Below are 21,201 nucleotides of genomic sequence, written 5' to 3'. Positions count from 1 at the left end.
ATGAATTTCTTTTTATTTCATGTGTCTTTATTTATATTTTATTTATATATGTCCTCATATTTATAGGCAGATCAAGCTGCCCAACAAATGTGATAATTACAGGGGTTATGGTAAACCATATAACACTGCCAGAAGTGTTTACAACCTTCAGCTTTTTTAAACATTTTTTTTCAAAGTGTTAGCTGGAGTTTAGCTTTCATTTCTTTGTTGTTTACTTGAAGTCCATCTAAGACTACTCGGTCCACTGGATGACAATGCCACTGTGCAATTCCACTGCAGAATGAACAGTATTGTCACCCTGTAGGCAGGTGCAGTTTACCTTCTCCTCTGTAATGCCACTGTACTAAGAGAATGGAGAATGAGAAGAACTTTGTTCCTCTGAAGCCTCTGTAGGTGTCATTAGAGGAGCAGTGGTCTGATTGGACACTGCAACACTGGACAGCCTCTGCAGCCATCTTTGGTGAGGGCAGTGCTTATAAATAGCACTGCCTCACTGCAGTTATTTCTCATTTGCAAAGTAGATAGACAAGGGACAGAATTCACGCTGGCTAGGGCCAGAAATCTTGTCCTAGGGAAAGGCTCCTGAGGAGGAGGGACAGAACAGGGAGAACTTTGCTGGCTCCACTACCTCTGGACTTTAGAGTTGTGATAAGGATCATCCATCAGTCTGATCTGTGCCACTATACCGCCACCCTGCCAAACAGCCGCCCCTCTATAACCTGATGCTGCTCCGGTAATGTAAGCCATATCAAGGTGACACTACAATTGCTGGGACCAGGGGCGGACTGACAACTCATGGGGCCCCTGGGCAATAGGGGATTATGGGGCCCCTGTGTCCTCACCCACACTCAAACCACACCCAAAAAAAGCCTATGAAAGGTACCAGGGGCATCTCATGGGGCGCCCTAGTGACCCCGGGCCCTCGGGCAGTGCCCAAGTTCCCAAATGGTCAGTCTGCCCCTGGCTGAGACTATACCACTGTGTCAGTTGTTGAGAGTTTCTGAACCTGTGTCAATGAAATGCACTTTGCCAACTTACTAGAGACTGCCGCTGCTCTCCACCTGTTATATGTTTCGTCCACTTAACAAATAAGAACTGTGCCTCTCTGTTAGGTCTTGGTGTGCCTTTTCTCCACCTTGGGTACCAGTCAATTGGCCCTGCATACAACCATTTAAGGAAAGTAGAAAATAATGCATCTACTACCACATTGTTTCTCAACCACTTGGCTCCAGCCTCCATTCTGCCAGACTATAACTTGACAACTGTCACAGTGTTTTCTGACGCAGCAGTTATTGGAATTTGAAGAATCGGCTGGGAGCTATGTGGAGTACTCCCTGATTCGACCCATTCTCACGTGATTGGAGTGTGTGCCTGAAATGTGAACTTCCAGCATTATCCTGGTGTGGTCTGTGTGGCACATAGGGTTCATGTACATGAATGCTTGTGGGCACAAACATCATCTAGTGGAAAATTCCCAGGTGTTTTTACATGCCTGGGGAGCCACAAGGTGGCACACGTCTGCATTCAGGAAATGCGCTATACATGCTTATGCAATGAGTGAATACCAATGCAAAAGAGCATCAATGTTTACTTGAGTACAAGCACATACAGCCATTCACGTCCATGGCCAACTATGCATAACACCTTTGGCTACCCCAGTATAAGAAACATCTGTGCGCATGAACCCATAAGAAGATGCAGTGCATTGTGTCAAAGAGCATCAACTCAAGGAGTTACTGTCTAAGGTAGAGCCGCAACAAGTGTGGAGATTCATAGAGGAGACACACAGAAGAATTATATCTAATGGGTAGGTGGAGGATGGGGAGTGGTGTAACATAAATGTAAGAGTAGGGTAGTTGAGCTATGATGTGCTCTATAGAAGTATATAATTGTTGATATAGTTTACTCATGTGTTATTAAAGATACAGTACTCCTTAATCAGTCAGAGACATATGTTTTTCAGTTAGCATTTGAAAGGACAGAGCAAGCTTCTAGGCTAGAGTTGACACCTACATGTCAATAAAACTTTCACATCAGAGTGGACATGGATTTCTCACCTTGAATTCTAAAAGAAGAGCTATAGCCATTTCGGCTTCAAGAAACTGCAGGGGACAGGGTGAAGGCTCTGAAATGTCTGCCAGTTTTGAGTTATATCCACAAATCAGAGGAATCCATTTCATCTCTCATAAAAGCTAAAATATCAGTTGCAGAAATATGAAAATAGTTCCTTCTGATTGGACATATTTTAGGCTACATATACATGAAAACTGTATTTGTAGCTTCTGTAGAATCCCGGAGAAACGCACAAAACAGTTATATGGCACCTGATTGCGACAGCTTAACAATGATTGGTACTGTCGTGACGAGCTGGTGTCAGGAACCCTATCCTTGTCTCAGGCACCACAACCGTTCCTGGCTCATTCAACTCTGGGCACTTCAGAACACAGAAAGTCCTGCGGGCTGGTACAGAAACATCCCCCAGGGTTGATTGGCCAAGGGCTAAAGTCCAGCCCACATCCATATTTCAATAAATTGAGGACCCTGAGATATGGGTGGCGTGATTCCTATGGAGCCGGTTCCATTTGACTGACGAATCACAGATTTTCTTTTGACTTGCTCCAGTCACAGGATAAATCTTGGAAAAAGTTTTATTTGTTTTTATTCCCTTTTTATTTTACAGTGAATATCCAATTGTGTATGTCTTTTTTTGTATTTTCTGTAACTCTGTAACTTTTTTCTTTTTACATATTTTATGCATTACCCATTTTCAGGATATGAAATCATAAAATGAATAAGTGAATTCTGTATACTTAAGCTTGGGCTCATATCCCTAGAGAGATTGTTGTATTTTTGTGTCCAAGTGCTCGGTCTAAGTTCACTGCCCATCTGTATGGAATTGCACTGCATGTTGGCAGATTGCATAGAGATCAGGGGCGGACTGACCATTTGGAAACTTGGGCACTGTCCGAGGGCCCGGGGTCAGTAGGGGGCCCCATGAGATGCCCCTGGTACTTTTTTCATAGGCTTTTTTGAGTTTGGGCAAGGACACAGGGGCCCCATGATCCCCTATTGCCCAGGGGCCCCATTAGTTGTCAGTCTGCCCCTGATACAGATTGTAAACTAGCAGATCTGCCAGACAGAGATCTGTGTGGGTGTGTATGGTGGCCCAGCAGACCAATCTACAGACAAACTGGTGGTGGCAAGCTACCCTTTGTTGTGTGTCTGGTGTGGGGGGGTGTGGACAGTGGAAGAGTGATTAACACCAGGGTTCTAGCTTATAGGATAGCTGGAGGAATCCTAGAAGGGTGTGCTAATTGCTAGACTGCTCCCCGACCCTTAAAGTGCACCAGGTTGTATATAAGATTTGTATCTGCCTGTGTGTGGTTAGCCAGCTAGCTTGGAGTGGAGTCTCCATCTAGTGGTGGCCAGAGGTAGTGTGGGCTATGAAAGGGTATCATGGTCAGTCTTATATGTTCAAAGTAAGTTCCCTTCATTCCCTCTTTACCCCAGTCATGGACCACGCCACGGTTAGCTAGTCGCTGTGGATGTGCCTATTAACGTGACAAGTGGTTTTGCAGGGAGTCTTTTGTGTATCCCCGTCACTGTCCTGTGTCCTGGAACAGATGACCCATCTGTCCTTGTGTGTGTTAAAAATGAATTCCAGGTATGGATATTTTATACATAATTACATTGGTTCAAATTAACTATGCATATACCATATGTGACGGGGGTCACTTTGGGTGGGGGGCCCATGAAACCCAGCTCACTTTGGAGAGGTGGGGAGACCCCTGTCTCAGCTCCCCATATCCCTATTATGTGTAAGTCACCCTGTGCCTGTTAGGGGTACAGGGTGATCTGTCCTAATATTGTGTAGACATGTCTAGGAGATAGGTGGGGTTTGGGTGGGTGGATTGTTTGGTGTTGTGTGGCTGCATCCCATTGTACTATTGTTTGTCTTGCTTGGAAGCAAACTATTACGGGATGTATGTGTTTATGTGTATTAGCTTAGTGGGGGGGGGGGTCTCCAGCAGCCCTCCCTCCTGATGGGACTGTCTGCTGGTGTGAAGTTTGAATACCTGTGTGTCTCTTGTCTCTTGTTACTAAATGTAGATTGTCCCGCCCTGTGTCATTATGCAGGAAGGGGGGATTGTCCCCTGAGTGTATATATCTTGTATCTCTGTTCAAATAAACTAGTCTACCTCTGGTTTAATTCAAGACTGGTGTCGTCTAGTCTTGTATGGTCGGCTGTGGTGTCTGTTGTCAGTGTTCGGACAGGGAAGCGGTATTCTAACGGAAGTACTCAAGCGCAGTCTGGGTCGGTTCCGTTACACTATATTTGTCTGATTCCCCTGGAAGCAGAAATCACTTTAGTAGACACAACTGCTCCAGTGATCTCCACTTGCTTCTGAGTCCTGTGCTGAGCTGCTGTCCTGATGAATTGTGAATAAAGGAGGTTGGCCACTCATCATGGGCACCGTTCAGGATATGCTTTGTGTTTTTTGAATGAAGGCAAATCATTCCCTAATTGTATGAAGTGGAGAGAGTGATGTCACCTCCCTGCCTTTTCACCTCATGCAATCAGAGACTGCTTTGCATTCGTTCAGAAAATACAAAGCATTCTTTGAATGGTGCACAGGAAAAGTGTCCAACCTCCTGTATTCGGAATACATCAGGACATCAGGTCCGCATGGGACCTGGAAGCAAGTGGAGATCACTGGAGTAGTGGTGTCTACTAAAGTGATTTCCAGTTTCAAAGGTGGACCAATTTAACCATGTATAAAATATCCATACCTGGAATCCATCTTTAACCTGGGCATGTTGTGACCACCCAGTTTTTGCGTGTGCAAGAAGACTCTCCCTTATGTGTGATTGAGATAACTGCACCTCGGTGTATGTGTCATGTCTGTCCCTTCCGTGTGTCATCTGCCCCCTGTTTTTGTATGTGTATGACTTTAGACCCATATGACACAATGACAGGATGGTTAAGCTCAGTAAAGAGAATATAAACCTTTTTCTGTTGGGGTATGGAAATTTTTTAAAATAAATCACCAGTCTCTGATCTCAAAAAGGTTCAGAACCATGGTACTAGAGGGTTATTACTGGGAAAACAGACGAGCAAAAAGCATTGTGTACATGTCTAGAAACAGACTGCATCATATATTGTGCCATTTTTTTTATTATGCCTATAGTTCCACTTTAACTGTATTTATAACACTGCTAATGTTATAATGGGCAGCACAGTGGCTAAGTGGTTAGCACTTCCGCCTGGCAGTACTAGGGTCGTTGGTTCGAAACCCAACCACGGCACCACCTGCCTGGAGTTTGCATGCACTCACTGTGCCTGCGTGGGTTTTCTCCCGGTACTCCAGTTTCCTCCCACACTCCAAAGACATGCTGGTAGGATAATTGTCTCCTGTCTAAATTGGCCCTAATATGTGTACGTATGAATGTGAGTTCGGGACCTTAGATTATACAGCCCTTGGGGGTTAGGGACTGATGTGAATGTACAATATATATATGTAAAGCGCTGCGTAAATTGACGGCGCTACATAAGTACCTGAAATAAATAATAATAAATAATCTTAGGGTGCCTTCACATTAGAATACAGTGCATGTTTGCGCAATCATGTGTTAAAGCACTTGGCATAACGTTGCCAAAATGAACGGCCTCTCAATGCACCTCGATGCCCCAAAAAATTGCCTGTCTAATTTTTATAAGTGCAACACAATACACAGAACATACAGTATGTATCCATGTGCTGCAGTGTGCATTCATTCAGGTGTGTGACAATGCACTGTAGATGTGTACTTGGATGCAGTCAATGCAGCGCACATCTATATCTCCTTTGTGACCACAGGGTGCCTGCCACCAGATACAAAGACACGCAAATGCACCTTACCGAATTTGATGCACCATTATGTTATAAATGGTCAAAGTGCGCTCATGGTTATCCTCCAATCGTAATCCACCAGATGAGCATTTGTTCTGGTATCCATGTGAAAAACAGTGGGAAGACCGTGGGATCAAAAGATTAATAACATTCCCATGGAGAAGTACATATTAAAAGGCTCAAGCCGTTTATCTAAATGTAAAAGAAAAAAGAGGCGCTACTGACCCGTATAAAAAACAAACACAGATGTAAAAGTTAGCAGGCTGAACGCTTCACAGAAAGAACGCCAGGCATAAAATGCATGATGACGTCATATACAAGCCACACCCGACATGTTTCGTCAAACTGACGTCTTTGGGGGAACATGCTGCACGGCGAACATCACACAAACCCTTGATATAATGCCTGCTAACAAAAGCGGCACCCAAACAGAAGCAAGAGCTACTTCTAGTGCCAAATATTTTTGCCACTACATGCAGCTCTTGCTTCTGCTTGGCTGGTGCTCTTGTTAGCAGGCATTATTTATAAAGGGTTTGCGTGATGATTGCCGTGCAGCCTGTTCTCCCAAAGACGTCAGTTTGATTAAACACATTGAGCAAGACGTCATCACGCATCTTATGCCCGGCATTCTTTCTATGAAGCGATCAGCCTGCTAACTTTTCCATCTGTGTTTGGATTTTATACAGGGCAGTAACGCCTATTTTTTCTTTTATATTTAAATAAATGGCTTGGGCCTTTTAATATGTACTCACCATGGGAGCGTTATTACTTTTTTGATCCCAGGGTCTTCCCACGTTTTTTTCACATGGATGCCGGCACATATGCTATTCTGGTAGATTGTGATTGGCGGATACCCACTTGGAAGAAAAATATATTTGAAATATAGTTTAAAAATATTATTCCCAAATATATTGCCATATATTTGAAATGCTACAATTTTGGCCATATTCAATATATATATACTGCATGTTGAAATGCATTTTTATTACAAAATATATGAAAAATATTTTTAAAAATGCATTTCAAATATACTGTATGTCTTTAAAGATACAAATCTACATTTTTGGAATGCATTTACATATATATGTAAAAATATATGTTAAAATTACTTTTTTATATGTTAAAAAAAATCTGAAGAATATATTTTAAAAAATATTTTTAAAATGATATATTTTTTAAATATATTCAGATTTTTTTTTAACATATAAAAAGTAATTTTAAAATATATTTTTACATATATTTGTAAATGCATTCCAAAAATGTAGATTTGTATTTTTAAAGACATACAGCATATTTGAAAGGTATTTTTAAAAATATTTTTCATATATTCTGTGATAAAAATGAATTTCAGCATGTATGTATGTGTGCATGTATATATATATATATATATATATATATATATATATATATATATATAAATATATTTTGAAATATGACCAAAATTGTAGCATTTCGAATATATGGCAATATATTTGGGAGGAATATTTTTAAAATATATTTCAAATATATTTTTCTTCTATATGGGTAACCATGAGCACACTTTGACCATTTATAACTTAATAGTCCATCAAATTCGGTAAGAGGTGTCTGTGTGTCTTTGTATGTGGTGGCGGACACCCTGCGGTAGAAGAGATCGCATCTTCTGTGGCTGGCCTTTCTTATTGAAGGATTAATCATCATGGACACTTTTTTGTTATAACTTGGAATTTTTTGACAATATAAGGAATTTATTTGTTTTTTTGCATGCACAGGACACTTTATGATTGATTTTTGTTCACCATTTGGAGTCATGAATGATGATATTAAGGTAATCACTTTTGTATCACTTATGATTGTACACTTTCAATCATTTATTTATGTGGATTGTGTATATACACTTGTATTTATTTGCTTATATGATTTTTTAGCGCTGCTGTTTTTTGGTTTGTTAAGGTGATATGTAGATCGACTTCTATTCAACTGCAGTATCCACAAATGGATCATAATCTAGCCAGTCCCTGCTTAACCAGTCAAATTTTGATCCATCCATGGCCAACTTAAGAGTTGGTGTGCCAGAACTGTGAGCTCTGTGATAATTGTACAGAGCACTGTCAGCAGAATGAGATCTGTCGATTTTGTCTTTCTACACTTGTGCCTGATTGTAAAATGTTTTATCAGAATCATATAGGATCAGCACTGCCCAGAACAGTAATGACATCATTCCTTATAAAGAGAACTAAGTGATCTCAAAAGTTAGAACAACAGAATGTATTCGATAAGCCAACAAAAGACATCACCTTTATTTTACACTTTTCTGGTTTCTAAAAGAGTGTTTCTCTATCATTACAGGCCATGTACACATTACAGATTTTAATATTGCAACAATTGTAAAAGGATCAGAGAAAGCCTCATCCATGGCAGGGACAAAACCTTACATGGGTAAGTGTTCCACATACAGTACATTCTGCTTGTCTGTATTTAATATTGTATTTCTTTTTCACAACTTATTGAAAGACTAACATCAGGTGAAGAAAAAAACTTTTAGAGCCTTGTTTACATGTGCAGCCAAGGGGCAGTAAAAACAGGTGGTTACCTGCATTTTACCGATTCCCAACTGCCAAGCCGTAAGTCAGCAGCACAGTAAAATTCATACATGTCACAATTGGTAAATGTGACCCATCAAGTGAATAGGAGCACAGTGCAACTGCGTGTAATGTTGTGGCGTGGTGGGCTTTCAAAGGTTAAAACAGGCCATCAGGAGGGGACATATCACTTTTCATCACAGATTGCTTTTCAGAGAGGTGGTAAATGCTACCTCACATGCAAACATGGCCTAAAAGCCTTTTTATGCTGTTATTGTCAATACAGTTAATTCTCTAGTGATTGCAATGCCTAAAGACGTATAGCCAAATCCTGGGACATTTTCAAAATATGCATTTGCTAGCAAAATGAAAGGGGGCACCACACTGTATTCCTCCTTATGAAGCAGATTTATCATGTGAAACACATTGAAGAATTTCTCCCCATCTGGACACTTCCCCAAGCAACAATCCTTACTTAAAGTGTTACTAAACCCACAACAGTAAAATCAGTCTGAATATGCAGTAAAGCATGCTTGTTATACTCACTAAGGAACCTAAGGAGTTAATTCTCTGCATTGTGTAAAAAGGCCATTTGCTCCTTTCTTCTCTGTTCCTCCCCTTTTTCAAGCAACCACCTCTTATCTCCTGATAAAACAGACTGAACCGTGGGCATTTTGCACATGCTCAGTTTAGTTTGTATTGCTAGAAAGGTTTTTTTTTTTCTTGTGAGAGTGCATGTGATCAGCACAAGGCCATTCAGCAGACTAGACCAGCCTTTCTCAACCAGAGTGCCTAGACACACTGAGGTGCCTTGGGGTTTCTTCAGGGTGCCTTGGCAAAATGACTAAAATTGGCCAAAACTTGTACACAAGCCAGCGAGTGGAACAAGCCTACATTCTGGTTACACAAAGCCACAGGTTTTCATTGTGCACCATTACAACCTTCTAGCCACCGGCGTCCTGACAACCAATGACATCATCAGTTGATAAGGAGGATGTCAGTAGCCTGCACAGCATCCTAGTCCCTCCCCTGCCCCTCTCCATCAGTGCTGGGGTCACATTAGCTCAGTGAGGGAGAAGAGAAACACTGGAATACTAGTCAGTACCAGTGTACTAAAGTGTATTTGCTTTTGAAGAATAAATCACTCTAATGTTGGGTGTCCTACGTGTGTGGATGCTGTGTTATATAAACTATTAGAATTGTTTTTTGCATTTTAGAATGGGGTGCCTCAAGACTGTCCATAACTTTAAAGGGTGCCTCGGGACTGTCCATAATTTTAAAGGGTGCCTTGACTGAAAAAAGATTGAGAAACACTGGTCTAGACAGAGGGTCAGGGGTTTCACATCCTCCTAGAGTAGAAAGAAAACTCCTCCTACAAGCTTAAACCAGTGCTGTGCTGAAGTCACAAGACTGCTCTAACTGCTGATGAGAAAAGGTATTTAGCAGTTTATATTTACTAAAATAATTCCACTTCCATGTTCTGTGTACTGTGGGAGACCAGATATAGTAAATGCAGGGTCCTGGGTTTAGTAACACTTTCATTCATATTCTTAGTTATATGGTTTTAGAAATAATTGTATGCTGAACGCAGCCAATGTGAGGTATCTTTGGGGAAAGTTGTATTTTCTGAAGGCACTTGGAACGTTCCTGTATACAGCAGGATTACCGCTGTTTTAACCTTTTGGATTTTATGTTTTAAGTGTAATAAAAATGTGTTGGAATTTAGTAATATTGTGAGCATGGCACCTTAAAAATCCATTTTGTTTAGTTTTTTCTGGATTGCATTCTAGGCCAGCCTAAATGCTTCCCCCGTAGTGTTGTGTTTTCCACGATATGAGAATAATAAAAGTAATTGTTATTATGGCAGGACAATTTTGCATCAACAATAACAGGAACAATCAAAGAGAACTACAGGCTAATTTCCATGGAATGGTCAAATCGGGCCTATTACCATTTGATGAAATAGCATATGTCACTGCCAAGCTACCTGAAAAACCTTTATTTCCAAACTGAAATGGATCAGATTAGGATGCAGTTGCTGTATGTAAGCCAAGCTATTTGCAAAAAAAAAAAAAATCAATTTCAAAGCCAAATATTCAATGCCAGTGTATGCTATTGCTTCGACTGTTTGTGAAAATCTTATCTTTCTATGATACCACATACAGCTTTAAGGCATCCCCTAAGCATGTTATTTAAAGGTATTTTCAAGTTGCCCTTGAAGCAACACAAAAAGACACTCTTCTTGCTGTATGGTATTTATTTATTGATCGATTTTTGCATTGCTAAATGTCCATATTGCCCTATGGCAGTTCCCAGCTTCCCAGCTTTGACAGTCATTTGCCTATTTGCCCTAACAATGGCCAGAATCAACTAACATGCTTTTTATAGACTTCAGTGGGATTTGCATCCAAATTGCTGAACCCTTGGTGAATTGAACCTAGACAGATTTGTCCATCACTAAATCACATCAATCATAGAAGCATGCTGCTAATCTTTGCCTTTGTTGCCAGACTGATGCTTATTTTTAGCCACCTAGTGCAATGGGTTTACCAAAACCCATGTGGTTTCCCTGACTGTGGGTAAAATGAGGGCAGGGCTTTTGTTATATTGAGAGGTATGAAAATGATGTACAGCATGGTAATACAATGACAAACTTCACAATGGAATGATTATACAAGTAATCGTATTTCCTTATTGAAATAATGACATATTTTATGTAGGGTTGAAATATTGAGGGGGCAGCAGTGTTAATTTTGGCGGCAAAAATATTTTCGGCGGCTAAAATAACACTATTTTAGTAGACTAAAATACAGCTAAAACTAAAACAATTCAGATGACTAAAATACGACTAAAACTAAAACAATGCAGATGACAAAAATATGACTAAAACTAAAACAATTCAGATGACTAAAATACGACTAAAACTAAAACAACTCAGATGACTGAAATACGACTAAAACTAAAACAATTCAGTGGCTAAAAGATGACTAAAACTAAAACAATTCAGAGGACTAAAATACGACTAAAACTAAAACAATTCAGATGACTAAAATACGACTAAAACTAAAACAATTCAGAGGACTAAAATACGACTAAAACTAAAACAATTCAGATGACTAAAATATGACTAAAACTAAAACAATTCAGAGGACTAAAATACGACTAAAACTAAAACAATTCAGATGACTAAAATATGACTAAAACTAAAACAATTCAGAGGACTAAAATACGACTAAAACAATTCAGATGACTAAAATACGACTAAAACTAAAACAACTCAGATGACTGAAATACGACTAAAACTAAAACAATTCAGTGGCTAAAATATGACTAAAACTAAAACAATTCAGAGGACTAAAATACGACTAAAACAATTCAGATGACTGAAATACGACTAAAACTAAAACAATTCAGTGGCTAAAATATGACTAAAACTAAAACAATTCAGAGGACTAAAATACAACTAAAACTAAAACAATTCAGAGGACTGAAATATGACTAAAACAATTCAGATGACTGAAATACGACTAAAACTAAAACAATTCAGATGGCTAAAATATGACTAAAAGTAAAACAATTCAGAGGACTAACATACGACTAAAATGAAAACAATTCAGATGACTGAAATACGACTAAAACTAAAACAATTCAGAGGACTAAAATACGACTAAAACTAAAACAATTCAGATGACTGAAATACGACTAAAACTAAAACAATTCAGAGGACTAAAATACGACTAAAACTAAAACAATTCAGAGGACTAAAATACGACTAAAACTAAAACAATTCAGATGACTAAAATACGACTAGAACTAAAACAATTCAGATGGCTAAAATACGACTAAAACTAAAACAATTCAGAGGACTAAAATATGACTAAAACTAAAACAATTCAGATGACTAAAATACGACTAGAACTAAAACAATTCAGATGACTAAAATACGACTAAAACTAAAACAATTCAGAGGACTAAAATACGACTAAAACTAAAAAAATTCAGAGGACTAAAATACGACTAGAACTTAAAACAATTCAGATGACTGAAATACGACTAAAACTAAAACAATTCAGATGGCTAAAATACGACTAAAACTAAAACAATTCAGAGGACTAAAATACAACTAAAACTAAAGCAATTCAGATGACTAAAATACGACTAGAACTAAAACAATTCAGAGGACTAAAATACGACTAAAACTAAAACAATTCAGATGACTGAAATACGACTAAAACTAAAACAATTCAGAGGACTAAAATACGACTAAAACTAAAACAATTCAGATGACTAAAATACGACTAAAATGAAAACAATTCAGATGACTAAAATACGACTAAAACTAAAACAATTCAGATGACTAAAATACGACTAAGACTAAAAAAATTCAGAGGACTAAAATACGACTAGAACTTAAAACAATTCAGATGACTGAAATACGACTAAAACTAAAACAATTCAGAGGACTAAAATACGACTAAAACTAAAACAATTCAGATGACTAAAATACGACTAAAATGAAAACAATTCAGATGACTAAAATACGACTAAAACTAAAACAATTCAGATGACTAAAATACGACTAAGACTAACATGGCATTTTAGTCAAAAGACTATGACTAAAAGTAAATAGATTTTTGACATCAAAATTAACACTGCACTACCACATAAGAATAAGTAGGGGTAGTAGTACTAAGCTGTTGAAATAAAAAAACATTTAGAAAAAGGCTTTTCTTTTCTTTTTTTTCTTAATATGTAAAGTGTTACTAAACACACAACAGTAAAATCAGTCTTTATATGCAGTAGAGCATGTTTGTCATACTCACTGTAGAACCTAAGAGGTTAATCCTCCGCATTGTGTAAAAAGGATGTTTGATCCCGTCTTCTCTGATCCTCTCCTTCTTCCACAGTCCGCAATCCATCTGTTGATAGAACAGAGCCAAGCTGCACATGCTCAGTTTGGTGTGAATTGCTAGAGTTTTTCTTTCTTGGGAGAGTGCATGTGATCAGCACTGGGCCAATCAGCACTGTCCAGACAGAGGGACCAGGGATTATGCAGCCTCATAGGACAATCAGGAGAGAATGAAAACTCTTCCTACAAGCTTTAACCAGTGCTCTGCTGGACACTGATAGACATCACAAGACTGCTATATACTGCTGATGAGAAAAAGTATTTAGCAGTTTATATTTAGGCTCAATGCACACTAGCGTTGATTTAAGCTCCTCGAAGCTATTATCAGCATATTGTATTTTGCTCCTAGAAGATAATAGTGTTATCCTGTGTCCATGCACACTAGTTTACACTATTTGCATTTTTTGAGTTTCAGTGTCTAGGAGCAGAAAAAAATTGTTTTTGTAGACTTCTTTGGAGCATTTTTCCAGCAGAAAAAATGCTAAACACTGCTAAATGCTACTAAAATGCTCCTAACAGCTTTTTTCTCTAGCTCTTTTTCCCTATCGATGTACTATAAAAGCGCTAATAAAATGCAAAACGCTCCTAAACACTTCTGAACACTTCTACTAAAATGCTACTAAAAACTGCTATTACCAGCGTTTTATATCCAGCATTTTTCCCCAGCGTTTTTTTGTGTGCATGGAGCCTAAATAAAATAATTGCATTTCCACGTTGTGTGTATTGTGGGAGACCAGATATAGTGAATGCAGGATCCTGGTTTAGTAACACTTTAATGTTGGTAGTACATTCAGGTAATATGTGTAATGATATTACAGCCAATAAAGTTTACAGGATTTTTTTTAAGTTGTAGCTCTGTTTGTCAAAAAGCAATATTTTTGTTTATGAAACTTGGATTTATTTATAAAGATGGTATATATCACAATGGCTAAATCTGTGTCTGTAATGCATGTTCAGACCTTAGGACCCATTCAGAAACTGTACGTATCTACACATTTTTTCCTATGCATGCATTTAATGTGTGTTTTCATGCAGTTGGCACGCATTTGACATGCAGTTGACACGCAATATTTGCATATTCTATTTGCATTTGACCTATGAGGTCACTTCCTCCTTTCTTTCCTTAGGCTTCTATGTGCACTGTGATGCCTTGCAGTTCATTTGCATGCCTTTTTATGTGTTTTTTCGGTGTGGAAAAATGCAGCATGTTGTACTTTTCTGCACTGCGTTACACTGCACTGCAATGGCGTGGACTATGCCCATAGGATAGCCTGAAGTTTGGACTGTCTGTGCAGTTGGAGTACAGTACAAAATGCATCCAACTACAGTCAGCTGCATCCCACTGCATAAATGTGAAAGGGACCTTAATACCGTAAATAATGACATGTTATTAGATTTTTATTTCAAGAGTATAAAATGAGTTTGACAATTCTAGAGAAATGCTTAAATAGTACATTACCAATTAACTAAACCCATAAGATTTTAGTCGACTAAAATGTACTGGAGATTTTAGTCCACTAAAATACAACTAAAACTAAAACAATTTAGATGACTTAAATACGACTAATGCAGGCCATAGACGGGTCGAAAACTGGCCATTAAAAAAAAAAACTAAAAATCGGCCGTTCATAAGGCCAACGTTACCACAAACAGTAAAAAAATCGGCCGATTTTCGTCCCGTCTACGGCCTGCATTTAATTACTTCTGTCCCTGTAGAGAGCTCCGCTATTATATTTGACATGAAAAAGTATTGCGGTTGCAACATTGTATCCATTTCGGATACTGGTGGTTTTATTCGGATACAAACAGATACATTGTTGCAACCGCAATACTTTTTGATGCCAAATATAATAGCGAACTGGAATTCTTCTTTTTCTTCTTTTTCCTCTTCTTTTTCTTCTTTTTCTTCTTCTTTTTCTTCTTCTTCTTTTTCTTCTTGCAAGCCACGGCTCATGCGCAGATTTTTTATCGGTAAAAAGACTGGCCGATTTGCCTATCATTGCCGGGAAAATTTTTTATCTGCAAAATCGACCGATTTTTTCCAACTTCACCAATAAAAAAAGTGCCAAAACCCCGAAAAATAACCAACCAATTAACCCATTAACGGTGCAAAAATCGGCCGATTTTTTTTTTTCGGCCAAAAAATCAGCCAATTTTTGACCCGTCTATGGCCTGCATAAAACTAAAATGGCATTTTAGTCAAAAGACTATGACTAAAACTAAATTGAAATTTGACATCAAAATTAACACTGCAGGGCAAAATATTCCATTCTATCTGTTGTTTCTCAACATTTAAACATTGCTAATTAAAAAAGAGGGGGTGGGGGATAAAGAAGTCGGGGGACTGAATTTCTCAGTTTTATGTATGCTCATTCTATTCTTTGAGACACCTATACCTACCTAAATAAACAAGTGCATGCTAAAATTTTCACTTAGGACCAGTAAAAATATGAATCAGTGATACCATCTATGCTGCATATTAAAATAACTTTAATTTACTTTTATTTTGTCCACTCTAGTTTTATTTTATATAAATGATCGCTTTCATCTAAACACACAGCCTGCTTTGATGTACAAAGTTTTCAAGCAGACAATTTGCACTTTTTCCTGTATTCTGTTTTGTTTTTCTGTATACCATTATTAAAAATATATCCAAAATATAAAGAAGCCTGAACTGTGCACATAGGAAGCGAAAACAAGCACACGGAAACGTTGTGAGAAAGTTCTCTTGTCTAACCAATAACTTACAACAGCTTTAATACAGTTAAGAGATAAGGGTAGATCACATTACAGTTCATTAAGACAATACTTCTCTGTGCCTAGCGGCATTGGTGGCTGCATGCCCAGAAGACTAAGAAACTGTCCCATGAGAAAGCAGCTGGACAAAGATTACATTAAAATGGGACTGTACGTATATAAATGATAAGATATGGAGTCTCTAAAGCATAACTCTGATCGAGGCCCACTGTCTCACTTCTGGATATTAATATTGTTGCCAATAAAACAAATTTTGAGGGTTACCATTACTGCCATTGGCACCAAAGCTGAAGCTTATTTCACTCCAACACTACAAGTGATGTACTGTAAAGTGACATCCACATTACTGGCCATGCCCCCAAGTGATGCTGAGTGGTGCATGCCACTTCTTCCTTCCTTTTAGGTATCACTCCTTATTTCAAATGTTGGTAACTTTGCAGGAGATAGCGTATCTGAGCTCTTGCATGTCAAATGAATTGATATGTTCAAGCTTCACCAGCTAGTTCTACTCCCACCTCCAGCACGTTTGACATTTATTTTCATGATTATTACTGATAATAATTTTGATGCATGGGTGGGGGGTGTTAAAAAATATCCGCCCCAGGTATTGGCTGGATATGCCAGGTATGCCGCTTGCCCCAGATCTGCTTGCAGGTGCCCTGGTGCGAAAACAAATTATTTGCTCATTGGCTTAGCATTACCACATTCTTGCAGAACCATAGTTTGTACTGCCTGTAGATGTGAGGGGACCCTTACACAATGACAATGTTAAATTGTGGGCTAAAGTCCACTATCGGCTGAGCCTGGACCAACACCTGGCTCAGCCTCTCAGCAAACCACTGACAGCCTGAGCCAGCCGCTTCCTCCCCCTCCCCTTCCACAACCCAACGTTCCATTGAGCGCTGGGGTTGGGAGAAGAGCAGAGAGCCAGAGACTGACATTTCCTGCTCTCTGTTTAGAATGGCAAGGAGAACTGAGCAATCAGCGGTGTTTGATCACTCAGTTCTCACCTTTGGAACCGGGGGGAGGACAGATGCAGCATCGATCCAATGCTGCATCCACAAAGGTCAGTAAAAGTTTTTAAAAATTCCCATACTTCTCTTTTAAAATGCTGCTAATTAACTGATAGAGGTAAATATGTCCTGATTTTGGCTGTACTGTTATTGTCTCAAGAGTTATGAAATACACTGAGGTTTTCGATTCTTTGTTAATAACCATTCAGGTAGGAATGTGTATTAGCCAGACATCAGGCCTAAATGCTTTTACGATATCAATTAGACCCGAGTAAGACATTTTATGGCATGCCATGTACTCATAACGGGTTTAACCTCTTGGCGCTGTCCGAACGTAAATGTGCGGCCTCCCCTCATCTGGGCCAAGATGCCGAGCGGCCACACATTTGCGTTCTATTAAAAAAAAAGACATATGTGCTGAGAGCGCGCGCCCTGCACGCTCCCAGCACGCATGTCTGGTACTCACGGAAAGGTCCCAATCTCCTCTTTCGATCGGGACCTTTCCCAGTCATGTGACCGCCGTGACCTCGTGTCACAGCGGTCACATGGCTTTAAACCCTGCCCCGCCACCCAGCTTCTGAAACCCTTAAAGGGCTGGGAGGTGCCGGCGTCAAGGGGTTAATTACCCTAAGGCTGCAAGCATGACAGAATTTAAATGTTTTGCGGTTTTACGATAGCTATTAGAGTTAGACTGATAACCTTGCCAGATGTTTATTGTTTTTACCTCTGGAGTAATGGAACACAAGAAAAGAAAGGGCAGGTTTACATTCCTTCAGACTTTAGGCAGGTCAGACTGTGGCAAGTGGGAGTAGAAAATGTTCTGGTGTCAGTGGGAGTGAACAATGCCCCAACTTTGGTATTAGGTAGGAATAGTGCCCCATCGGTGAGTGTCTGTGGGAGGAATATTGCCCCATCGGTGTCAGGGGAGAAATAGTGTCATCATTGGTGTCAGTGGGAAGAATAGTCCCCCATCATTGGTGTCAGTGGGAGGAATAGTGCCCCATCGTTTGGTGTCAGTGGCAGGAATAGTGCTCCATCATTTGGTGTCAGTGGGAAGAATAGTGTCCAATTGTTGGTGTCAGTAGGAGGAATAGTGCCCCAAGGGCCGCATAAAAGCAAGCAAAAGCCTGCATCTGTTCCCTGGGCCGTAGTTTGGTTACCATTGATCTTGAGGGAAAAAAAAGCAAAGTGGGACATGATTAAAATCTTTAATTACATTAATGCTGGCTACACACTATTTGGATTTCAGCATATTCCTGCTGAACAGTGCTGTTTGCACATTTCTATTACTTACATGTTTCAATCTGACAAATCTATTTCAGCCCTTTACTGATATAGACAGATAAATAAATGATATTCCACTGGCATGTCACAAAACATTTGATTCTTGAAGCTTTGATAATCATTGATCTCATCAATGCTGCAGGAGTATTGCAAAGTATGTGACATCAAACTCAGAGTTCAAATACATTTCATTTAACTGAAGGAGAACTATAACAAAAATCTGGATTATGATATGTACATACGCAGGCCATCGTCATGTGCTTTGCATACAGACTGGATTTCAAAGGAAATTACCTTGGAAGAAGATACTTCAAATAAATGCTTCCAGAAAATGTCATGGAGAGAAGAGCGGGAAAATGAGAAAAACGTACAACATTGCTTCACGGTGGTCTAAAAATAGAACCAAGTCAACAAAAACATACTACGTAGTACAGCGCAGCCATATCTAAATAAAATGTGAATGATTACAATCTTCTAGAGGCAGATAAGGATTCTGACATAAAATATAGGTAGCATCTCTGCCTATAATTACTAGGAAGCAGAATGCGGTAGGAAATAGCAGGTCTAGCTATTGTATGTGCACTTTTAAGGTATGTGTGTAATGGTACTAGTAGAAAAAGACAATTTAAAAGACATTTTGTGGACATCGATGTGTCTGGTAGGAGGCTGTCTTCTCTTAAAGGTGAGTCATTCAATATAGAGCGGTATGGAAGAGTTTCTCTTGGAAAGTGGCTCAATTACCATAGGTGGAGCCATCAGCGCACCAAGGAAGTGATAAGTGCTTCTCTGGGTGCTTTGTGAAATCTAACATTGCCAGTAAAATAATGAATAAATACTACTAAGGAGAAAGAAAGTATAGCGCTTACCCCTAAAAAAACCCACTGATGTTTGGACCTTCTGATTCCTGATGCCAAAGACCTTTCTGGCAATGTCACACCCTTTGATGTACCAAAAACAGTGAACAACAGATATCAATAACACCATAAATAGCTGGAGGACCAAATGTGTCTTCACATAAATGTCCTAGCTAAGGGCGGTACTGGGAACTATAGGTTTGTCAGGCTCTCGAAACCTCTCCCACTGGTCAGTGTGTTGGTAATCATTGTGGTCCAAAAACCTCAGACTTGAGTAGATCTCACAATAACAATAGGTACAAAAACTGTATCCTAAAAATAGATGACTGTCCCTTTAAGAAGTGGGTAGAAGTTGTGGCCAGTGACCTCTCACCACCAAACGATTTGTGATTATGCCTCCAGCAGGGGCGGACTGACAACTCATGGGGCCCCCGGGCAATACGGGATCATGGGGCCCCTGTGTCCTTGCACAAACTCAAAAAAGCCTATGAAAAAGGTACCAGGGGCATCTCATGGGCCCCCTACTGACCCCGGGCCCTCGGGCAGTGCCCGAGTTTCCAAATGGTCAGTCCGCCCCTAGCCTCCAGTGTCTATCACATTTCTGATAATGAAACCCTATAAGGGTATCTGGGGAATAGTAGGGTAGTGTTAGGAAATCTCCATAACATACAAGCAATTGTTTCTATACCTTTCAATGCTCTTGCATACACATAAATAATCCTGTTTTGGGTATATTGGGGGGGAGGGGGGAAGGGTATCAAGTAAGATGACCCTCTCCTGGCAATTTACATCTATTTTTTCTCTGTAGCACCAGAGTATAGGTGGGAAATTGGGGACTTTCCCAAATTCTCTCCAGTACAGTGCCTCCACTCAGAAGGGCCTTGGAAATGGGACCCCCTTGACATCATCCTGTCCCCAGGTAGTTCACTAACTTTCTTGATTGCAGTAATACAGGTCTAGTCTTTAGGCCTCTTTTCAAAGGCCCTGATCTCCACTCCAGCCCCCAGCTAGGCACAATTGCAATCCTACATAGTAATAAAAAAAAATATTTTTAAACATGACAAAAATATTATAAATCTTCCCAAACACATTTATGAATACTAGTGAATGTCTATAGATAGATGTCAATGATGGCCAACCTTGAACTTTGGGATTGTGATTACGTTATGTGGCCCCACCCTTGGCACAATTTGTCATGTGGTACATAGGAAATTTGTCAGGGCCGCACGACGTCATCACGCCTGGAAGTTTGAGGTCAGTCAACTTTGACATCCATCTATAGACATTCATCCTTAAGTGGCAATGTGGTATGAAAAAAGGCGATTTTCTCTAGTGCAATAGGTGGTTTACTGCACTGTTGTTGTTAGTATTTTTATTCTTTCAGGCTAATAAATTATATAGTGTGCGTGATACTCCACCATGAGAGTCTCTCTATTCTATCTTTTCTGAATGGGCTGGAGTCTGTGATGTTTGGTGACCAAAGCTGCCATCAGTTTCTTGGAGGATTGCTGCTGAATTATAATCCAAGAACCTGGGAAAGTGTATACTAAATTTACCTGAGTGTGGCTAAATCCTTGAGGTAAGCAACAGCAGTGAGAGGTGCTGGTACATGGTGGTGGAGCACCCCTGCATAGGTCTGGAGCAAGCATGTAGCATGCATGTTAGTATGCACTTAATAATGAGGGGACACAAGGCCAAAGAGGAATTTTGTGGACTTGACACAGATTGAATGACTTTTTGCACTAGTACTTGTATATTTGTTTTGAAAGAATTATGATATTTTTGTGACGTTTAAAAATAATTGGCATTCTTCTACCCATTAACCACTAATGAAAGGGGGCATTCCTCTACCAATTGACCACCAATGTAAGGGAACATTCTTCTACCCATTGACCACCAATGTAAGAGGGCATTCCTCTACCCATTGACCAC

At 39.5% G+C, this 21,201-nt stretch overlaps 1 protein-coding gene across 1 annotated transcript in view; it reads left to right on the top strand.

Moving 5' to 3' along the window:
• Positions 1–21,201, top strand: part of STK32B (serine/threonine kinase 32B) — a 359,309-nt gene that overhangs the window by 222,928 nt on the left and 115,180 nt on the right. The window contains exon 6 of the mRNA XM_089677397.1: positions 8,220–8,309. Within this exon, the coding sequence (XP_089533523.1) occupies positions 8,220–8,309 (90 nt within the window). The remainder of the gene's footprint in view (positions 1–8,219; positions 8,310–21,201) is intronic.

The sequence above is a fragment of the Staurois parvus genome, unplaced genomic scaffold (genome assembly GCF_062004578.1).
Source record: "Staurois parvus isolate SC_StPar_1 unplaced genomic scaffold, SC_StPar_1.0 ptg000186l, whole genome shotgun sequence".
NCBI classification, from domain to species: Eukaryota; Metazoa; Chordata; class Amphibia; order Anura; family Ranidae; genus Staurois; species Staurois parvus.
This window is presented reverse-complemented; position numbering and strand designations above follow the sequence as displayed.